The 14,680-nt window shown below is 49.9% G+C and overlaps 1 protein-coding gene across 14 annotated transcripts in view; it reads left to right on the plus strand.

The window, feature by feature from the left end:
• Window positions 1-14,680, plus strand: part of KIF16B (kinesin family member 16B) — a 305,646-nt gene that overhangs the window by 16,197 nt on the left and 274,769 nt on the right. For 5 of the 14 annotated variants that reach the window (XM_086335003.1, XM_086335008.1, XM_086335007.1 and 2 more), the window contains exon 1: window positions 8,023-8,471. The exons of 6 other annotated variants lie outside the window; for them this stretch is intronic. In XM_086335003.1, the coding sequence (XP_086191129.1) occupies window positions 8,329-8,471 (143 nt within the window). In that variant the 5' untranslated portion in view covers window positions 8,023-8,328. Of the gene's footprint in view, window positions 1-3,425; window positions 4,354-7,733; window positions 7,956-8,022; window positions 8,472-8,651; window positions 8,919-14,680 lie in introns of those variants that run through there. 3 more of the 14 variants (XM_086334995.1, XM_086334998.1, XM_086334999.1) reach the window with 3 other exon arrangements.

Below are 14,680 nucleotides of genomic sequence, written 5' to 3' on the forward strand. Positions count from 1 at the left end.
TTGTACAACTGTAGTATAATTAAAAACCAGGCAAGGAGCTTGATACAGTATTATTCAGTGGTCTGATTCATCCAGATTTCCCAAGTTGCCCCTATAGTATCTTTTTCTCTGGTCTAAGATCACACAAGTCATTTAGTTGTCTTGTAAAATATCTCCTTTTTTAGCTTTTCTTGTTCTTAGGGCCAACTTTGGCTGTACTGATACACTATATTAAAGGTGAGAATAGGTACCCTCCTCCCAGGCCCCCAGTACCTCTGTCTCCTCAAAGGACTGAGGAATTTTGCCTCATGGCATCCTTGATTATTTGAGCTGCTGACCCCTTGGTTGGATTAGTTGTTCCACGTGTCAATGAAAAGGACAGTTGGGGACCTTTAATCCTCGATGGGGCTTTTCCCCAAGAGAGCCTTATTTCTAGTGTTAACTTAACCTGTACGTCTTACTAAAAGCTCTCAGATTTTCTGTTCTTTCTGATGACTAATAAATGAATTAAAGGACCAGTGGAAGGAATTTATTCTTTCTTTCCTGGAACCTAAGTGCTCTGGAATGGATTTGATTGTCTCTAATTTGATCTTGGCTGGAATTCCTCTCTCTCTTGATTATAAAGAGTCAGAGGATTTTGTGGTTGTTTCTGCTTTTACCATCTTTCTCCCTCTTCATTTTAGTTTACTCTTGACTTTTGAGAGACAGCTATTGATAATCGGTCTTGGATAAATCTGATTTATTTTCTCTACCGTCTTTTTCAGGCTTTGGCCCATGTTTGTAGTTATTGATTTTCCATTTCTTATTCATTTCTGCCTTCACTCAGCAGACATTAAGTGCTCTCACATAAGAGAAACTGCTTTTTTTGTGTGGGATCTTTTCCTTGGAGGGACATCTCAGTACTGTGGCTGGATTAAATTAGCAGGACAGAAATTTCACTGCCTCATAATTCCAGACTTTCACACGGTGCTCAGTGAAGGTGCAAGAGAGGCATGGGTGTTGAAAGGTAGGTGAGTCAGATGGTCCCAGAGTTGCCTCCTGCTATTGCCAGTAACTACCTGCATGGTTTTCTAAAGGATACTTTAGTCTTCTGATCTCTTCTTCCTTCATCTGTACAGTGAGGACAGTGATACCTACTTGTAAGGTTATTTTCACAGCGTAAGGAATTCATGGCGGTAAAGTGCTTGCACAGAGTGGGCAAATCAGTGGTAACTTATAATTTCGTGTTGTGCCTTTTGGGATTTCACATGAGTAGTGTGATGATGGAGCAGCATCTTATATAACTCAGTAATGAGTGGATTTGTCTGCTTGTCACCTAGTGTTAGGGTCTCTGTATAGATAATAAAATGCAGTATATGTTGGGATAAAGGAGAATCAATGTGAGCTCAAGTCTACAGGTAGATGTTATAATAGAAATGGAGCTCTGTGGTTTGTATAGGCTTCATGTGGTGAAGAGCAGGTATTTTTCTGGTGACCTTGGCATCTGTCCAGCCATCGAGCTTTTATTGGGCTTTTTCTTTCGTCAGAGATGAACAGGCTCACGATCCCTGCCCTCCAGTAGCTCATGACCTAGTGGGAGCCGTAGACACAAAGAATGTCCCCAGTTCTGTGGGTGATGGTGGGTACTCAGGGCATGGTGGTGAGGGGCTGCAGAGGTATTGAGTGGAGCACCTTTTCGGGGCTGGGAGGGACAGCCCGGAACACTCCACCACTGAGGGCAGGACTCTGTACACGAGTTGGCTGCGCAGACAAGGTGGGCGATGGCATTTGAAGCAGAAAGGGTCCATCGGCCCCAGGCTCGGGAGTGTGACTGGGGAGCTGCAGTGTTGTTACGTGTCCAAAACTTCAGATGGCTCTGAGCACGGGGACAGGGCCGGGAGGCCCAGATTCGGGGTCGTGCCGTCTGGACTTCATTATCGTTTCTCCCTTTTGGTTGTCCTGAAATGGTAAAACTTAAAGCTGATTCTGTAGGTAATGGGAACTGTTTTACAAATGGAGGTAACACTTTTCTAACGTGTGTGAAAGCCAAGGAGTGAGACTGACAGGCAGCCCTGGGTGGGCATCAGGTGTGACTGAATGCAGAGGGGTGGGAACTAGTGCCTTGGAATTGGAGCAGCCCTACTTTCCCAGCCACCTGCTGCCACCACCCCACCCGCCCATCTGTCTACCCATCCACCCATCACTCCACCCATCCACCCCACCCGCCCGTCCACCCACTCGTCCACCCCACCCCTCCACCTGTCCACCCACCCGCCCATCCACTCATCCATCCATCCACCCACCTGCCTATCCACTCATCTATCCACCCACCCACCTGCCCATCCACTCATCTATCCACCCACCCATCCACCCCACCCATCCATCCAATCACCCACCCCACCCACCCACCCATCCATCCATCCATTCATTCACCACCACACCCACCCACCCACCCACCCACCCATCCACCCATCCATCCATCCATTCACCCACCTATCCACCCACCCATCACTCCACCCATCCACCCAACTATCACTCCACCCACCCATCCATCCACCCATCCATCCATCCACCCACCCATCCACCCATCCACCCACCCATCACTCCACCCATCCACCCACCCACCCACCCATCCATCCATTCATCCACCCATCCACCCACCCACCCATCCATCCATCCATCCACCCACCCACCCACCCACCCATCCATCTGTCCTCATTACCACTCACTCCCATCTACCTGCTCATTCATCTCCTCTCCCACCCATCCACCTGCCTGTCTCGCCAACTAGCTGGGTAATCTGGTTCTTTCCTTTCTTAAGAAAGAGTCAACTTAAAAAAAAAAAAGCAAAAAATCCTGACGCTTGGGCACCTCTTTTCTCTATCTTTTGTCTTTACCAGACTACAAACTAGATGTCAGTGTATTTCTAGAAAGAGGTTTCATTTCCCTGTCATTGATTGATTGATAGATTGATCAAACTCTGCCGGCTGTATGCCAGGTCTTGTATTAGACCAGCAGTTTCCAAAAGGTTTTGGAGATTGTTTAAAAATTATTGATGAACCCAGAGAGCTTTTGTTTTGTGGGTTATATCAGTATCTTTACCACATTGGAGGTAAAAAACATATTACTTGTATTTTTCTATATTTAAAAAAAGTGTTTATTGTTTTTAAAATTTTTTGACTGTGGTGAGTGGCATGTGGGATCTTAATTCCCTGCCCAGGGATCGAACCCGAGTCCCCTGCACTGGAAGTGTGGAGTCTGAACCCCTGACCTACCAGGGAAACCCCAGAGCAGACATTTTTAGAAGAATATTTGAGCACATTGTCATTGCACATCTTGCAGCCTCTGGAAAACTTCACTGAGCAGTCATGAGTGAGAGTGAAAAGGCACGTGGTGTCCCGGCATCTTTATGAAAAGGGTCTGGACCTCTCCCAGTTCCCCGCCTCCCGCTCCAGACTGTGAGAAGCCGCTAGGCTGCATGTTGGGAGTCCGGTGGGGGCTCCAGCCCCGCGCAGGCCCTGTGGCCGTGGGACGGCCCCATGGTGCTGTGGAAGCCTGTGATGGGGCTCAGGGCCTCGCTGAGACTTGGGGTGCTGGGAAAGGCCCTTGGAGGGAGAGGCGGCTCAGGCAGGCCTGCAGCGGGCACCGGCGAGTGTGGCGGGTAGAGGGAGCAGCGCCCAGAGGCTTCACGGGAGCAGCTGAGAGCAGTTCCTCAGGGCTCTGTTAAGGTCGCATTTGCTAGGAAGAGACCAGCAGTTTGCTTTCTCTGTGTGGCTTCAGTGTGATGTGATTTTATCCACCTGTTTAACCTCAGAGGCAGACACAGCTGCTCTCAAGTCTCTTTCCCGTGTGACTCAGGGAAGCCTGGGGCCAGGTCTCGGCACTCCTGTTGGAGAGCCTCCTATTTCAGATGCTGAGCGGGATTTGCCAAGCTTTAAAAAGGCCAACAAGAGCCACGAAAGGTGAGGGGCTGAGAAGCAGCGTGGATGGTGCAGCAGAGCGGAGGCCACATGGAAAAGCTTGATTAATCATCAGAGAACAGGAGGGCGACACTTGCGAGCTGAGGACTCGAGTGCAGCAGAAGGGGCCCTGCTCACCCGATGTCACCGTATTATCAGTGAGAGTCCTTGCAAGGAGGGCCGTCTCCCCCCGCTTCTCATCTCTGCCTTTGAGATGACGTCCAGACAAGAGGTGTAGGCCCTGGCCAGGTGCAACCTGAGACCTCCTTCCCCCTGTGTGGCCGTAGGAGGGGTCGCTTTATTGTGCCAGGACTCTCCGCTCAGCAGAGCCCAGGAATGAGGCCAGGCCTGTTCTGCTCTGTCTCCGTTTTACTGCAGAAAGCATGGGGCTATCAGAGGACTTTCTCACCTCAGGCCCTTCAGGCTTGACGACGAGGTGAGTGCTCTGATTTCTGTGTGTAAATCGTGGCAGGGTATTTGGTTTTGAGGAATCTGGGGTGAGCTCTTGAATAGGAGCCTGTGAATGCTGCACCAGTGCTACAGCTCGGGGAGGGGCAGTTTCTTCTTCTCGAGGTGCCTTGAGGACACTTGGGGTGAAGATACTACCCAGGAGTCTGGAAGAATAATCAGGGAGGGTGCAGCCCCCTCTGACAAGACAAAAGGAAATGAGAGAAAGCCACCTCCTGGTGGTTTCTTCAATAAACCCTTAATTCCTGAACGAATCAAACCTTATTTGCTTTTGGCTGAGTGAAATTATGTATCGTTAAAAGTCAGCTAGATGAGTTTCGGGGCCTCTGCCAGCTTTTCCAGGACTCTGTTGCTCCGTCCCAGCACTGTGGGTGGGAGGAGGTCATGAAATCCAGCAGAAGGTACAGGAAGTTTGAAAAGGCATGGTCAGCTCATTTAAATCTGCTGGCAGTTGGTCATCTCAAGGGTTTTACTGTTAGAGGCACAGCCCTTTCTGTGAAGTCTGTGGGTTTCTGGGTGGGGGGCTCAGTGCTCAGGTCTGGGGAGCCAGGTGAGGGGCTGGCTGGCAGGACCCTGCGAGGAGCCCGTCCTGCTGTCGATGCGGATGCAAGAGGGTCCTCTGCTTCCAGAGAAGTCTGAAACCCAGGTTTGTATGTTTGTATGTAAAACCTGATTTTTAACATGTGATGACACGCCAGCTGCCGACACCTGCATTTCCTGCCTGATGACTGTCTTGGGCACCAAAGTGAACCAGGCTGGAATCACCGGGTAATTTAACACCCCAGAACCAGCCCTCAACCAGTGATCCACGAGTATAAATTCCCCCACTCCCTCACCCTCTTGGGCACTTTGGGGTAACTTTTGGGGTAACTTTGGGGTAACTTTGAAGTCTGTATGTCACACCATTTCCAGAGTCCCCAGGTGAAACTAAGCTCCATCGTGCACAGTGTAACTGGCTTGATAATACACCTCTAATACACTTCTGTCCTTTTACCGTCTCACTTCCCTTCCCTCCTACTGGCGTTTGCCAGGATTGCCTCCCACATCAATGCCATGGATTTAAAAAAAAACACACACCCCAAATTAAAGGTATTTTGTCTATTTATTTTTATAATTTTTTATAATTTTAATGAAGTATAGTTGATTTACAGTGTTGTGTTAATTTCAGGTGTACAGCACAGCGATTCAGTTATTTTCAAGTTCTTTTCCATTATAGGCTATTACAAGATATCGAATATAGTTCCCTGTACCACACAGTAGGTCCTTGTTTATCTGTTTTATGTGTAGTAGTGTGTCTGTTAATCCCAAACTCCTCATTTATACCTCCCCGCGTAGGTGTTTTAGAATGCAGCATGTATCAGTCCTTATCCTGGGTGTCCCTGTAAAACCTTTGGTGTAGAATGGAGGTTTAAAATTCTTCCTCCTTTCTTTATTTTATTTAGAACTCATACACTTTGCACCTTTCCCTTCCTACTCGCCTGCATGTCAGCGTCATCCACGCTTGCCAGTCCCATGGTCGAGCCACACGCATCCCTGAATCTCACCGAGCGCTTAGAGATGCAGGTGCTTCCTGGTGGCCGCGAAGATCAGGAGAGAGGGCACATGGGGGCGGGAGCTGCTGGGAGACGCGGGTCTGTAGGGAGCATCTGTGGGCTCCGGGTGCCTGGGAGGCTTGGTCCTCCGCCTAGGGCCTGGGGTCTGCCTTCTGAAAGTGGCGCCCCCTCGGAGGCAGGCTTGGGGATGGGTAGGCCTAGTGGTCCCCAAAGCGTTGGTCGGTCACAGGTGTGGAACCTCAGCCCGGCTGTTTAGATCCGAACCTCAGCTGTAGCTCTGAGCAGGCCGCCTACCTGCGTGGGGTGGGGCGGGGTTCTCTCCTTAGCCTCAGGGATTTTGGGGCTTGCTCTTTTTCCGTCTCTCTCACCTGGTTTCTCCCAGGTCTGGGTCATGATTTGTTTTCCTTTTAGGGCTTTGGTGGTGGCCTGAGTATGGGTGAGCCCTGCCTTGCCCCTGGGACACTGAGTTGGGGGACTGGAGGAGCCAGGAGCTTGAGACACTGGCCTCCACCTGGACTGAGACTTCCCACCCCAGAGAGTTGGATTTAATGAGTGTGGGGTGCAGGTGGGGTGCTGGGGGGCTCCCGAGGCAGGAGCCCTGCTGGGAGGGGATTGACGGCACTTTGCTCTGGGGACCGGATGCCTCGAGGGAGGTCTCCATGCTCTCCTCCTGTTGACGGCCTCGTGTTTCCAGGTGAAACCCTCTGGTGCCCTACCTCCTACGTGTCACTTTTGGTCACGATTGTGCTTCCTTTCTGGGCTGACTTTGTTTCGCCTGCTGACCACAGCCTGGGCTCTCCTTGGTCTGGACGCCTACCCAGCTGTATGCTGGCTTGTCTTCCACAGCCTGTTTGCTCTCGTCCTCGTGGGTGATCGCGGGCAAGAGCTACGATCGTATGTCTGCATCCCTGGAGAGCCCTGTGCAGGGGAGACCAGTGTGTTTGTCCGCTGACCTCCTCCTGCCTCTGGCGACTGTTGCTCCCATTAATTGTGTGTAAGAGTGTGCATTGCACGCTTGCCCCGGGGATGGGCACGATGCGGGAAGGATGGTGTGTCTTCAGATGGCGCGGTCCGTGTGCTCAGTCAGGAATAACCAGACCTAATCATAGATATTTAAGTGAATTTTGGTGTTTCTGATGTTCTTTTTTTAATTTTAAATAGTTAAAAAAATTTTTTTTATTTGGCTGCACCGGGTCATAGTTGCAGCACGTGGCGTCTTGAATCTTCGTGGCAGCGGGCAGACTCTTAGTTGCAGCTTTGGGGTCTAGTGCCCTGACCCTGGATTGAACCCGGACCCCCTGCATTGGGATCTTGGATTCTTAGCCACTGGACCACAGGGAAGTCCCTGTTTCTCACATTCTTATCTTTTTTTTTTTACGAACTATGGCCTCTGGATTGTGTTGTTCATCAAATGATAAGCATTATATAAACAAAATTTATGAAGATCAGCTCTATGGTGGTTGCTCATTTTGTGAGATCTGGCTAGAAAATTTGGCAAAATTTGTTTTTTGGATTCCCTCCATTTCCACTTACTTTGGGAAAAGATTGGAAAGGTTTTGTTAAAATGAATGTCAGTCCCCAGAGGGCAGGAGAGGCACCGTGAATATTTGTTGAATAAATGTTTGGGTCTCGGATTTGTGGTGGAAATGAAAGGGCACTTTGGTTTTCTGCTGGTGTGGGGCCTTGTGTGGTCTGCTTTCCTCTGTCACATCTCTCAGCAAAAAATTATACATGAGGGAAGCTCAGTACTTTTATAGGCGAGGCAGCAAAGACTCAGCAAAGTTAAATGAAGTGCCAGCATCTCGCAGCTACTCAGAGTCAGAATTTGCACCCAGCTCACCGAAGCGTGGTGCTCTCCTGATGATGATTAACCCGCTCTGCTGGGCAACACCTGAGGCTGGGCCTGGTGGAAACGCTGCGAGAGACCACGACTGCATCTCATTCCACCTCGACGCCGAGTGAAGTCCTGAAGAAACAGCCCTGCAGTTTAGTATTTCGTAGCACACCCTTCTGTCAGGTATACTTAGCTGGCAGTGTTGTAAAAGGAATCAATCTTCTCTTTACGTGCCAGCTATTGTATTTTTTTTTTTTTTCCCCTCAAAGGCTGCCACTGAGAACATTTTTCTAAAATGGAGGTAAATCTGGAAGGAGTTTTGTAGTGGCGGTGTGGGTGCAGAGCAGACAGAACTTGGTATTTCGCGGGGCTGTAGCACTAAGCTGATTTCTTTGTGCATGAGTCAACTTAATGTCTGAACACAGAAGAACAAAAGTATTAATAGATCTTATGTTCTCGTTATCATATTATGCTACCCCCTTTAAACTTTCACTTTAAAATAAAAAATGAATAGGTCGGTTGTGTGTTTGGAGAGGCACACTGGAGAAGTTTGGCCATGTGCACATCCTGGCTTTTCCTCTTTCCTGTGACTCAAAAGAGAGGGAAGGTCCCTGTGGCTCACTCTTGGAGTCACAGTCACAGCTGTGGGTCTGCAGGAAGGGTGAGCTTCGTGTCTGCTTTGGAGTTGACATCTGCCAGGTGAGCTGGTGTTTATGGGGGTGTACTTACCTGCGTTTAAAAATCGAAAACATGTCATAAACTTGGAAGCATTTCCTTCACTTTAGTGCTTGAATTTAAGAAAAGCATCTTGCTTTCAGCTGTTTCGTTGATTTCATTTGCTTACTCATTCTTTCGTTCATCCATTCATCTAAGTGCTCACTGTATATAAGGACACTGCAGTTCGTGTCGGGGTAGCTATCAGAAGCAGGGCATAACCTCTGCCTTTGGGAAGCATCTAGACTGGTGGGGAAGATGAAGTGTAGTGGCCCAGCCGTAAGTGGGTAGAAAACGGCAGCTTCCGTGGTGTGTTGTGGGCTGTCACCGCCCAGATGTGGTGAGTGATGGTAGGACTTCACACAGAAGACGTTGGCTAGGGCTGTTTAGGAAGACCTGCTGGAGGAGGAGGCTCGTTAAGCATCTTGAAGGGTAAGTGAGATGGAGGAGGAAAGCACCGTCCAGGCAGCGGGACTGGTGTGAGGGTCTATATGTGTCTTGGAAGAAGGGCCAGCTTAGAACGGCAGGGAGCTCGGGTGACTGGCGTGGGTGGCAGCCGAGGCTGGATGGGCTTCTTGTGCCCCTCCATCCAGCACCTGATGCAGCTGGTGACTTGCACCTGTTTAGACTAATCTTCCTGTGGACCCCTTAAACGTGCTGACCTGCCCACTGGGATCCCATGGGTGCCGAGCTTGCAGAGCTCCCACCTTGAGGAGAACGTCGCTGAAATCAAGTTGGGGTCCTGGCATGTCCTCGACGGTCCTCTGTGGCTGAATTTCTCTAACCTTTCCCAAGGCTGACTCTGCAGGAGCAACTTCGACCCGGTCACTTCACCTCTGGGGTCTTGGGTTCTTTGTGGGTGAGACCAGGGCTGGGCTGGGGCTCCTCTCTCCTGAGCCAACCCCCTCTTCTCGCCTCCTTGTGGTGATGAGCCTCCCCTCGGCTCTCCAGCCGTCAGGATCTTCATCTCAGGTGCTCCCCCTGCGTCGCCTCCAGAATTCCCTGAGAAAGTGTCATTGTCGTCTGCAGTCTTGAGCACGATTTGGTCCTTCAAGATTTGAGGCTTGAGTTTTTGTCTCGTATGAAATTCTTGAGCTTTCAACCAGCTTTTCTCAGCTGGAATCAGGGTTCCATGGCACAATTAAGCGTAACTCCCAGAGTAAGGCATCCATTATATGCAGTGAACTAACCTTGCTCCTGTGCTTTTAGAATGCTACTAGCTATAACCTTCTTTAGGGAAATTGAGAATATAGTTACTTGGTGTATGCACATGCTATTTTCTCTTCCCTGCTTGCTTTTTTGCTGCAAACTGCATCAAAGTTTGCACGCTTTTTTGCTACCTGCTCTTTTTCCCCACGTAACAGTGTTCCTCAGTTCTGTGATGTTCTAGACTTCAAAGAGAAGCCCCGGCCAGAAGCAGCAGTGATACCGCAGAAGGCACAACCCTGCCCTGGGTTTTTGTCCTGGAATTGGGGATTTAGAGGAAGGGAGGGCATCACTGAGCAGAGGGCGCCTGAGAAGGAGCTGGAAGGCAGTGAGGCTTCCCCACACTTTAGGATTCCAGTGTTTCTGGGTTGAGGAGGGCATCACGCTTGGCCATTAGTGTCTCCCAGGAGGTTAAATACCCACACCTGGTCTCCATCCTGGATGTTCTCACCTGGGAAGCCGGGGCTGGGCTCTTGAGATGATTCCATTGCTCGGCGGGGCTTAGGAACCCGGGTTTGACCGTGTTGCCTTTTGAACACATCTTTGCTCTTGCCCCGGTCCAGTGTCTCTGTGTGGCTTGTATCAGTCTCCTCACTGGTCTCCTTGTGCTCTCTTCCTGCTCCGGAGTCTAAGCAGCAGCTTGAGGGGTCATTTAAAAATGTAGCAGCGTTTTGCCCTCCCTTGTCTCCCTGTGTCTGAAACTTCCTGTCCCACGTCGGTTCCTGGTGTCATCTGGCCCCTGCCCCTGTTTTGGCCTGTCTTGCTCCCCGCCTCCCCTCCTGTAGTCCCACCAACCTTCCCTCTCTTCCCCAGACTTCTGGCTGGGTCTTGCCCCAGGGTCTCTGCACCTGCTGTTCCTTTTTCATGGGCTGCCCTCCCAGCTGTCTACCTCGCTGCAATTCAGCCCTTGCTCCCACGCCGCCCCTTGGAGAGGTCCTGTCTGACTACTTGCCTCTCCCTGTCTCTGCCCCTAGTCCCAGCCTAGGACACCCTTTCATTTATTTCTAGCACTTACCAGTATCTACAATGGTATTTATTTTTTTCTAACCCCCTCCCTAAAATGAAGACTTCAGACAGTACTCTGTGTTGTTTACCACTTTATCCCTGTGCTGAGAGTGCTGTTTGGCATTTGAAGGTCTCATGAATATCTGTGGACTGAAGGAATATCTGGATCTCTCCATCCAGCATCCTGGATAAGGATTTGTCATTTAGATCTCCAGCTAAACCTTCTCTGATGATTCTGCACGTCTCAGGGAAGCCTGTTGGGTATGGAGACACTTCTGGTGGTTATGCTGGCCTTCCTTCAATGGAAAGCTGAAAGCAGGTGGTGGTTCAGTTGCTCAGTCGTGTCCGACTTTGCAGCCCCATGGACTGTAACACTCCAGGCTTCCCTGTCCTTTACCATCTCCTGGAGTTTACTCAAACTCATGTCCATTGAGTCGGTGATGCCATCCAACCATCTCATCTGTCGTCCCCTTCTCCTCCCCGCCTTCAATCTTTCCCAGCATCAGGGTCTTTTCCACTGAGTCAGTTCTTCCAATCAGGTGGCCGAAGTATGGGAGTTTCAGCATCAGCATCAGTCCTTCCAATGAATATTCAGGAATTATTTCCTTTAGGATGGACTGGTTGGATCTCCTTGCAGTCCAAGGGACTCTCAAGTCTTCTCCAACATCCACAGTTTGAAGGCATCAATTCTGCGTGCTCAGCCTGAAAGCAGGTTTAAGCAGGTTTAAGGCCTGTCTTAAGGCCTGCAGCCCTGGCTCCTCACTCTCCGCTGGGGGTTTGGGGTGGTTGAAGCTGCCGCTCAACGACACCCTCCACAGCATCAGTTTAAGAGCACTCGGGGTGGTGGACCCTGTGCCTTCATGCACAGAGCTTCCTTTGTGAAGCATGGGCTCCCTGGCCGCTTGGGTGCTGTCTGTGTGGCCTTCTGTGTCAGCCCCTCGGATGCTCAATGTTAGACCCCTTTCCCAGGCAGCCAGTGGTCCTGGTACCTGGCTGTACCTCCAGAACAGCCCATGGGTCAGCCTGGACCACCGCTGGGTCTGGTCGCAGCTTACTGCCCTTTCTGCCCGTCCTGATCCCCTGTCCTCCTCTCCCAGGCCCGGACCCCAAGGGCACACCCTGCCCGCCAGGCTCCCTCAGACCGTCCGCTCCTTGGGGATCCCAGCCCGGAACAGTTGGTTCTTGCCTAATCGTGTAGGTTTATCGCAAGCTCTTGCGGCCGGGGAGATTGTAAGAGGCACAGCCTGATGGCTCTCTCCCACAGTGAGGGTCCCGGCCCAGCAGAGGATCTCATTTGGCCTGAGATGCTCCCAGCATTGGAAGCTGGGATGCTGCTCTTGGCTCGCCGTGGACAGCCCCCAGGGAGCCCAGGTGAGCAGGCTCCCCGCCGGGATGTGGGTCACGGCCCTGCTGACATACTGCTCACCGCTGTGTGGCGAGGCATGTTCCAAGATGCAGTCAGGGTGATGGCCTGAAAACCCACTCCTGTGTGTCTTTGAGGAGAAAAGCCCTTGGGTTTTTTGCAAAAGTTGAGCCAATGCTTTATGATTTTTATGAACAGCAGCTAAGAGAAGTCAGCAAGATATTTGCATGCTCAGAACCAGCTGGAAAGGCTGAGGAGTAGCTCGGGGAGAGAGGGTTGCAGGAGAGTGGCCTGCCCTGAGTTTGATTTCAAGCTTTGACATGGGCGGGCGAGGCGACACGTCTTAATGGAGCCTCTGCTACTGCAGTGGGCACTGAGGTCGCTCCCTCTCTGGGTTGGGGGAGGGAGGTGAGTATAATTGCATCTAAGTGGAAGAGCCGCGAAGTCTGAATAAGTCTCAGGCAATGTTTGGAATGCAGTTACATTAAAACATCCGTTTATCTGAGACTGAAGTTTATTTGGGCTTCCCATGTTTTGTCTGGCACCCTAATCAGGGAAAAAGTGCCATTGGGTGGGGAGGAGGAGTGAACAGCTCATTGAGCATTTGGAGAGCAGGACTGCTTCCTGCAAAGGTGGGATCTCACCTGGTTTTGAATATTGACCTCTCGGGGCCTGGGGCCTGGTGGACATGCGGAGGGTGGGGGTGCGGCAGAGGCAAATCGGGGTGGTGGGTGGTGGTGGTGGGGGGTGTGTCCCCTGTGATGGGAGAGCCGGGGCAGTGAGCCAGCCCTTTGAGAACCTGGACGCACCCCAGGGTGCTGAGGAGCCACCCGATGCCTAAAGTCAGAGACTTTTTGCCTTTTCAGTTCAGTTCATTCACTCAGTCATGTCCGACTCTTTGCGACCCGATGAACCGCAGCACACCAGGCCTCCCTGTCCATCACCAACTCCTGGAGTTTACCCAAACCCATGTCCATCGAGTCGGTGATGCTATCCAGCCATCTCATCGTCTGTCATCCCCTTTTCCTCCTGCCCTCAATCTTTCCCAGCATCAGGGTCTTTTGCCTTTTAATTAACTAAATTTACTTTAATCAACATAATATCAAATCATGCTGAAATAATTCCCACAGTGAAATATTTCAGTTCATTTTCTCATCCCCTGAGGTCTTGCTCCCACTTGCTCTCCAGAGGCCACCAGCTTCACACTTAGCATTTTGCAAATGTTCAGCGGTGTTCTGTGCGTCTAGAAGCATCAGTGTGCATATCCTCTCTGCTTTTTTATCTGCTTATGTGATTGCACACTGGATGTCATCTGCGTGCTTGGTTCTTTCCCCCACTTAACGGTGTTCCTTGGACTTCTTCCCATAGTAGTACCCATGGAGGTCATGCATTCTTTTTATTTTGTATTTAGTTATATCAGTTAATTTATACTTGTATTTTGTTTTTAAATTGAAGTATAGTTGATATACAATAGTATATAAGTTACAGGTGTACAACATGCTGTTTAGTCTCTAGGTTATATCTGATTCTTTGCAACCCCATGGACAGTAGCCCACCAGGCTCCTCTGTTCGTGGGATTCTCTACTAAATGAAGTATTCAGGCAAGAATGCTGAAGTGGGTTGCCATTTCTTTCTCCAGGGAATTTTTCCAACCCAGGGACTGATCCTGTGTCTCCTGCTTGGCAGGCAGATTCTTTACCAGTGAGCCACCTGGGAAGCCTGTACAATATAGTGATTCACGATTGAAAAAAAAAATTTTTTTTGGAGTATACTTGATTAATGATGTGTTTCTGCTGTACAGCAAAGTGGATCACTTACATATATATCCACTCTTTTTAAAAGATTCTTTTTCTATAGAGGTCATTACCAGAGTATTGAAGAGAGTTCCCTGTGCTGTACAATAGGTTCTTTTTTGTTTTAATATTTATTTATTAGGCTGCGCTGGGTCTTAGCTGCAGCACGCGGGATCTTCAGTCTTCACTGTGGCCTGTGAGATCTTTCAATTTTGGCATGCAGGCTCAGTTGCAGCTTGTGGGAGCCAGTTTCCTGCCTAGGGACCGAACCCAGGCCCCTGCGTTGGGAGCGTGGAGTCTTAGCCACTGGCCTGCTGGGGCGTCCCCTGCAATAAGGGCTTTTTGTCTATTTTGTGTTAATAGCAGTGTGTACGTCATTCCCAGCCTTCCGATGACCCCCGCCCACCTTCCTACCAGTAACTGTAAGACTGTTTTCTACATCTATGTGTTTTCTATATGTGATTCTATTTCTGTTTTGTAAATAAGTTCATTTTTACTGGCTTTTTATTTTTTTAGGTTCCACATATAAGAGCTATCATAATATAGTGATTCACAGTTTTAAAGGTTACATTTATGCATTCTTTTTAAAAACAGAGTTTAGAATTTTTGCTCTTGAGTGTCCTCCTGCCCCTCAAGCGAAGGCAGTTCAAGTATTGGTTCATAGTATGTAACTCTTCAGGTGAATTTGGGAATGCTAGCTCACTTCAGAGCTAGGCTGAACGAGCCACTCTTTGGACTCTTCCAGGCTAGTGACGCAGTTTGGGGATCTCGGCGTCACCCAGCCTCGCTGTTCCGTTATGGGACGACCAAACACCATCAGCTGCACA

The sequence above is a fragment of the Bos grunniens genome, chromosome 13, assembly GCF_055505025.1.
Source record: "Bos grunniens cultivar Pamir isolate PY7600 chromosome 13, Bosgru_T2T1.0, whole genome shotgun sequence".
Taxonomy (NCBI): domain Eukaryota; kingdom Metazoa; phylum Chordata; class Mammalia; order Artiodactyla; family Bovidae; genus Bos; species Bos grunniens.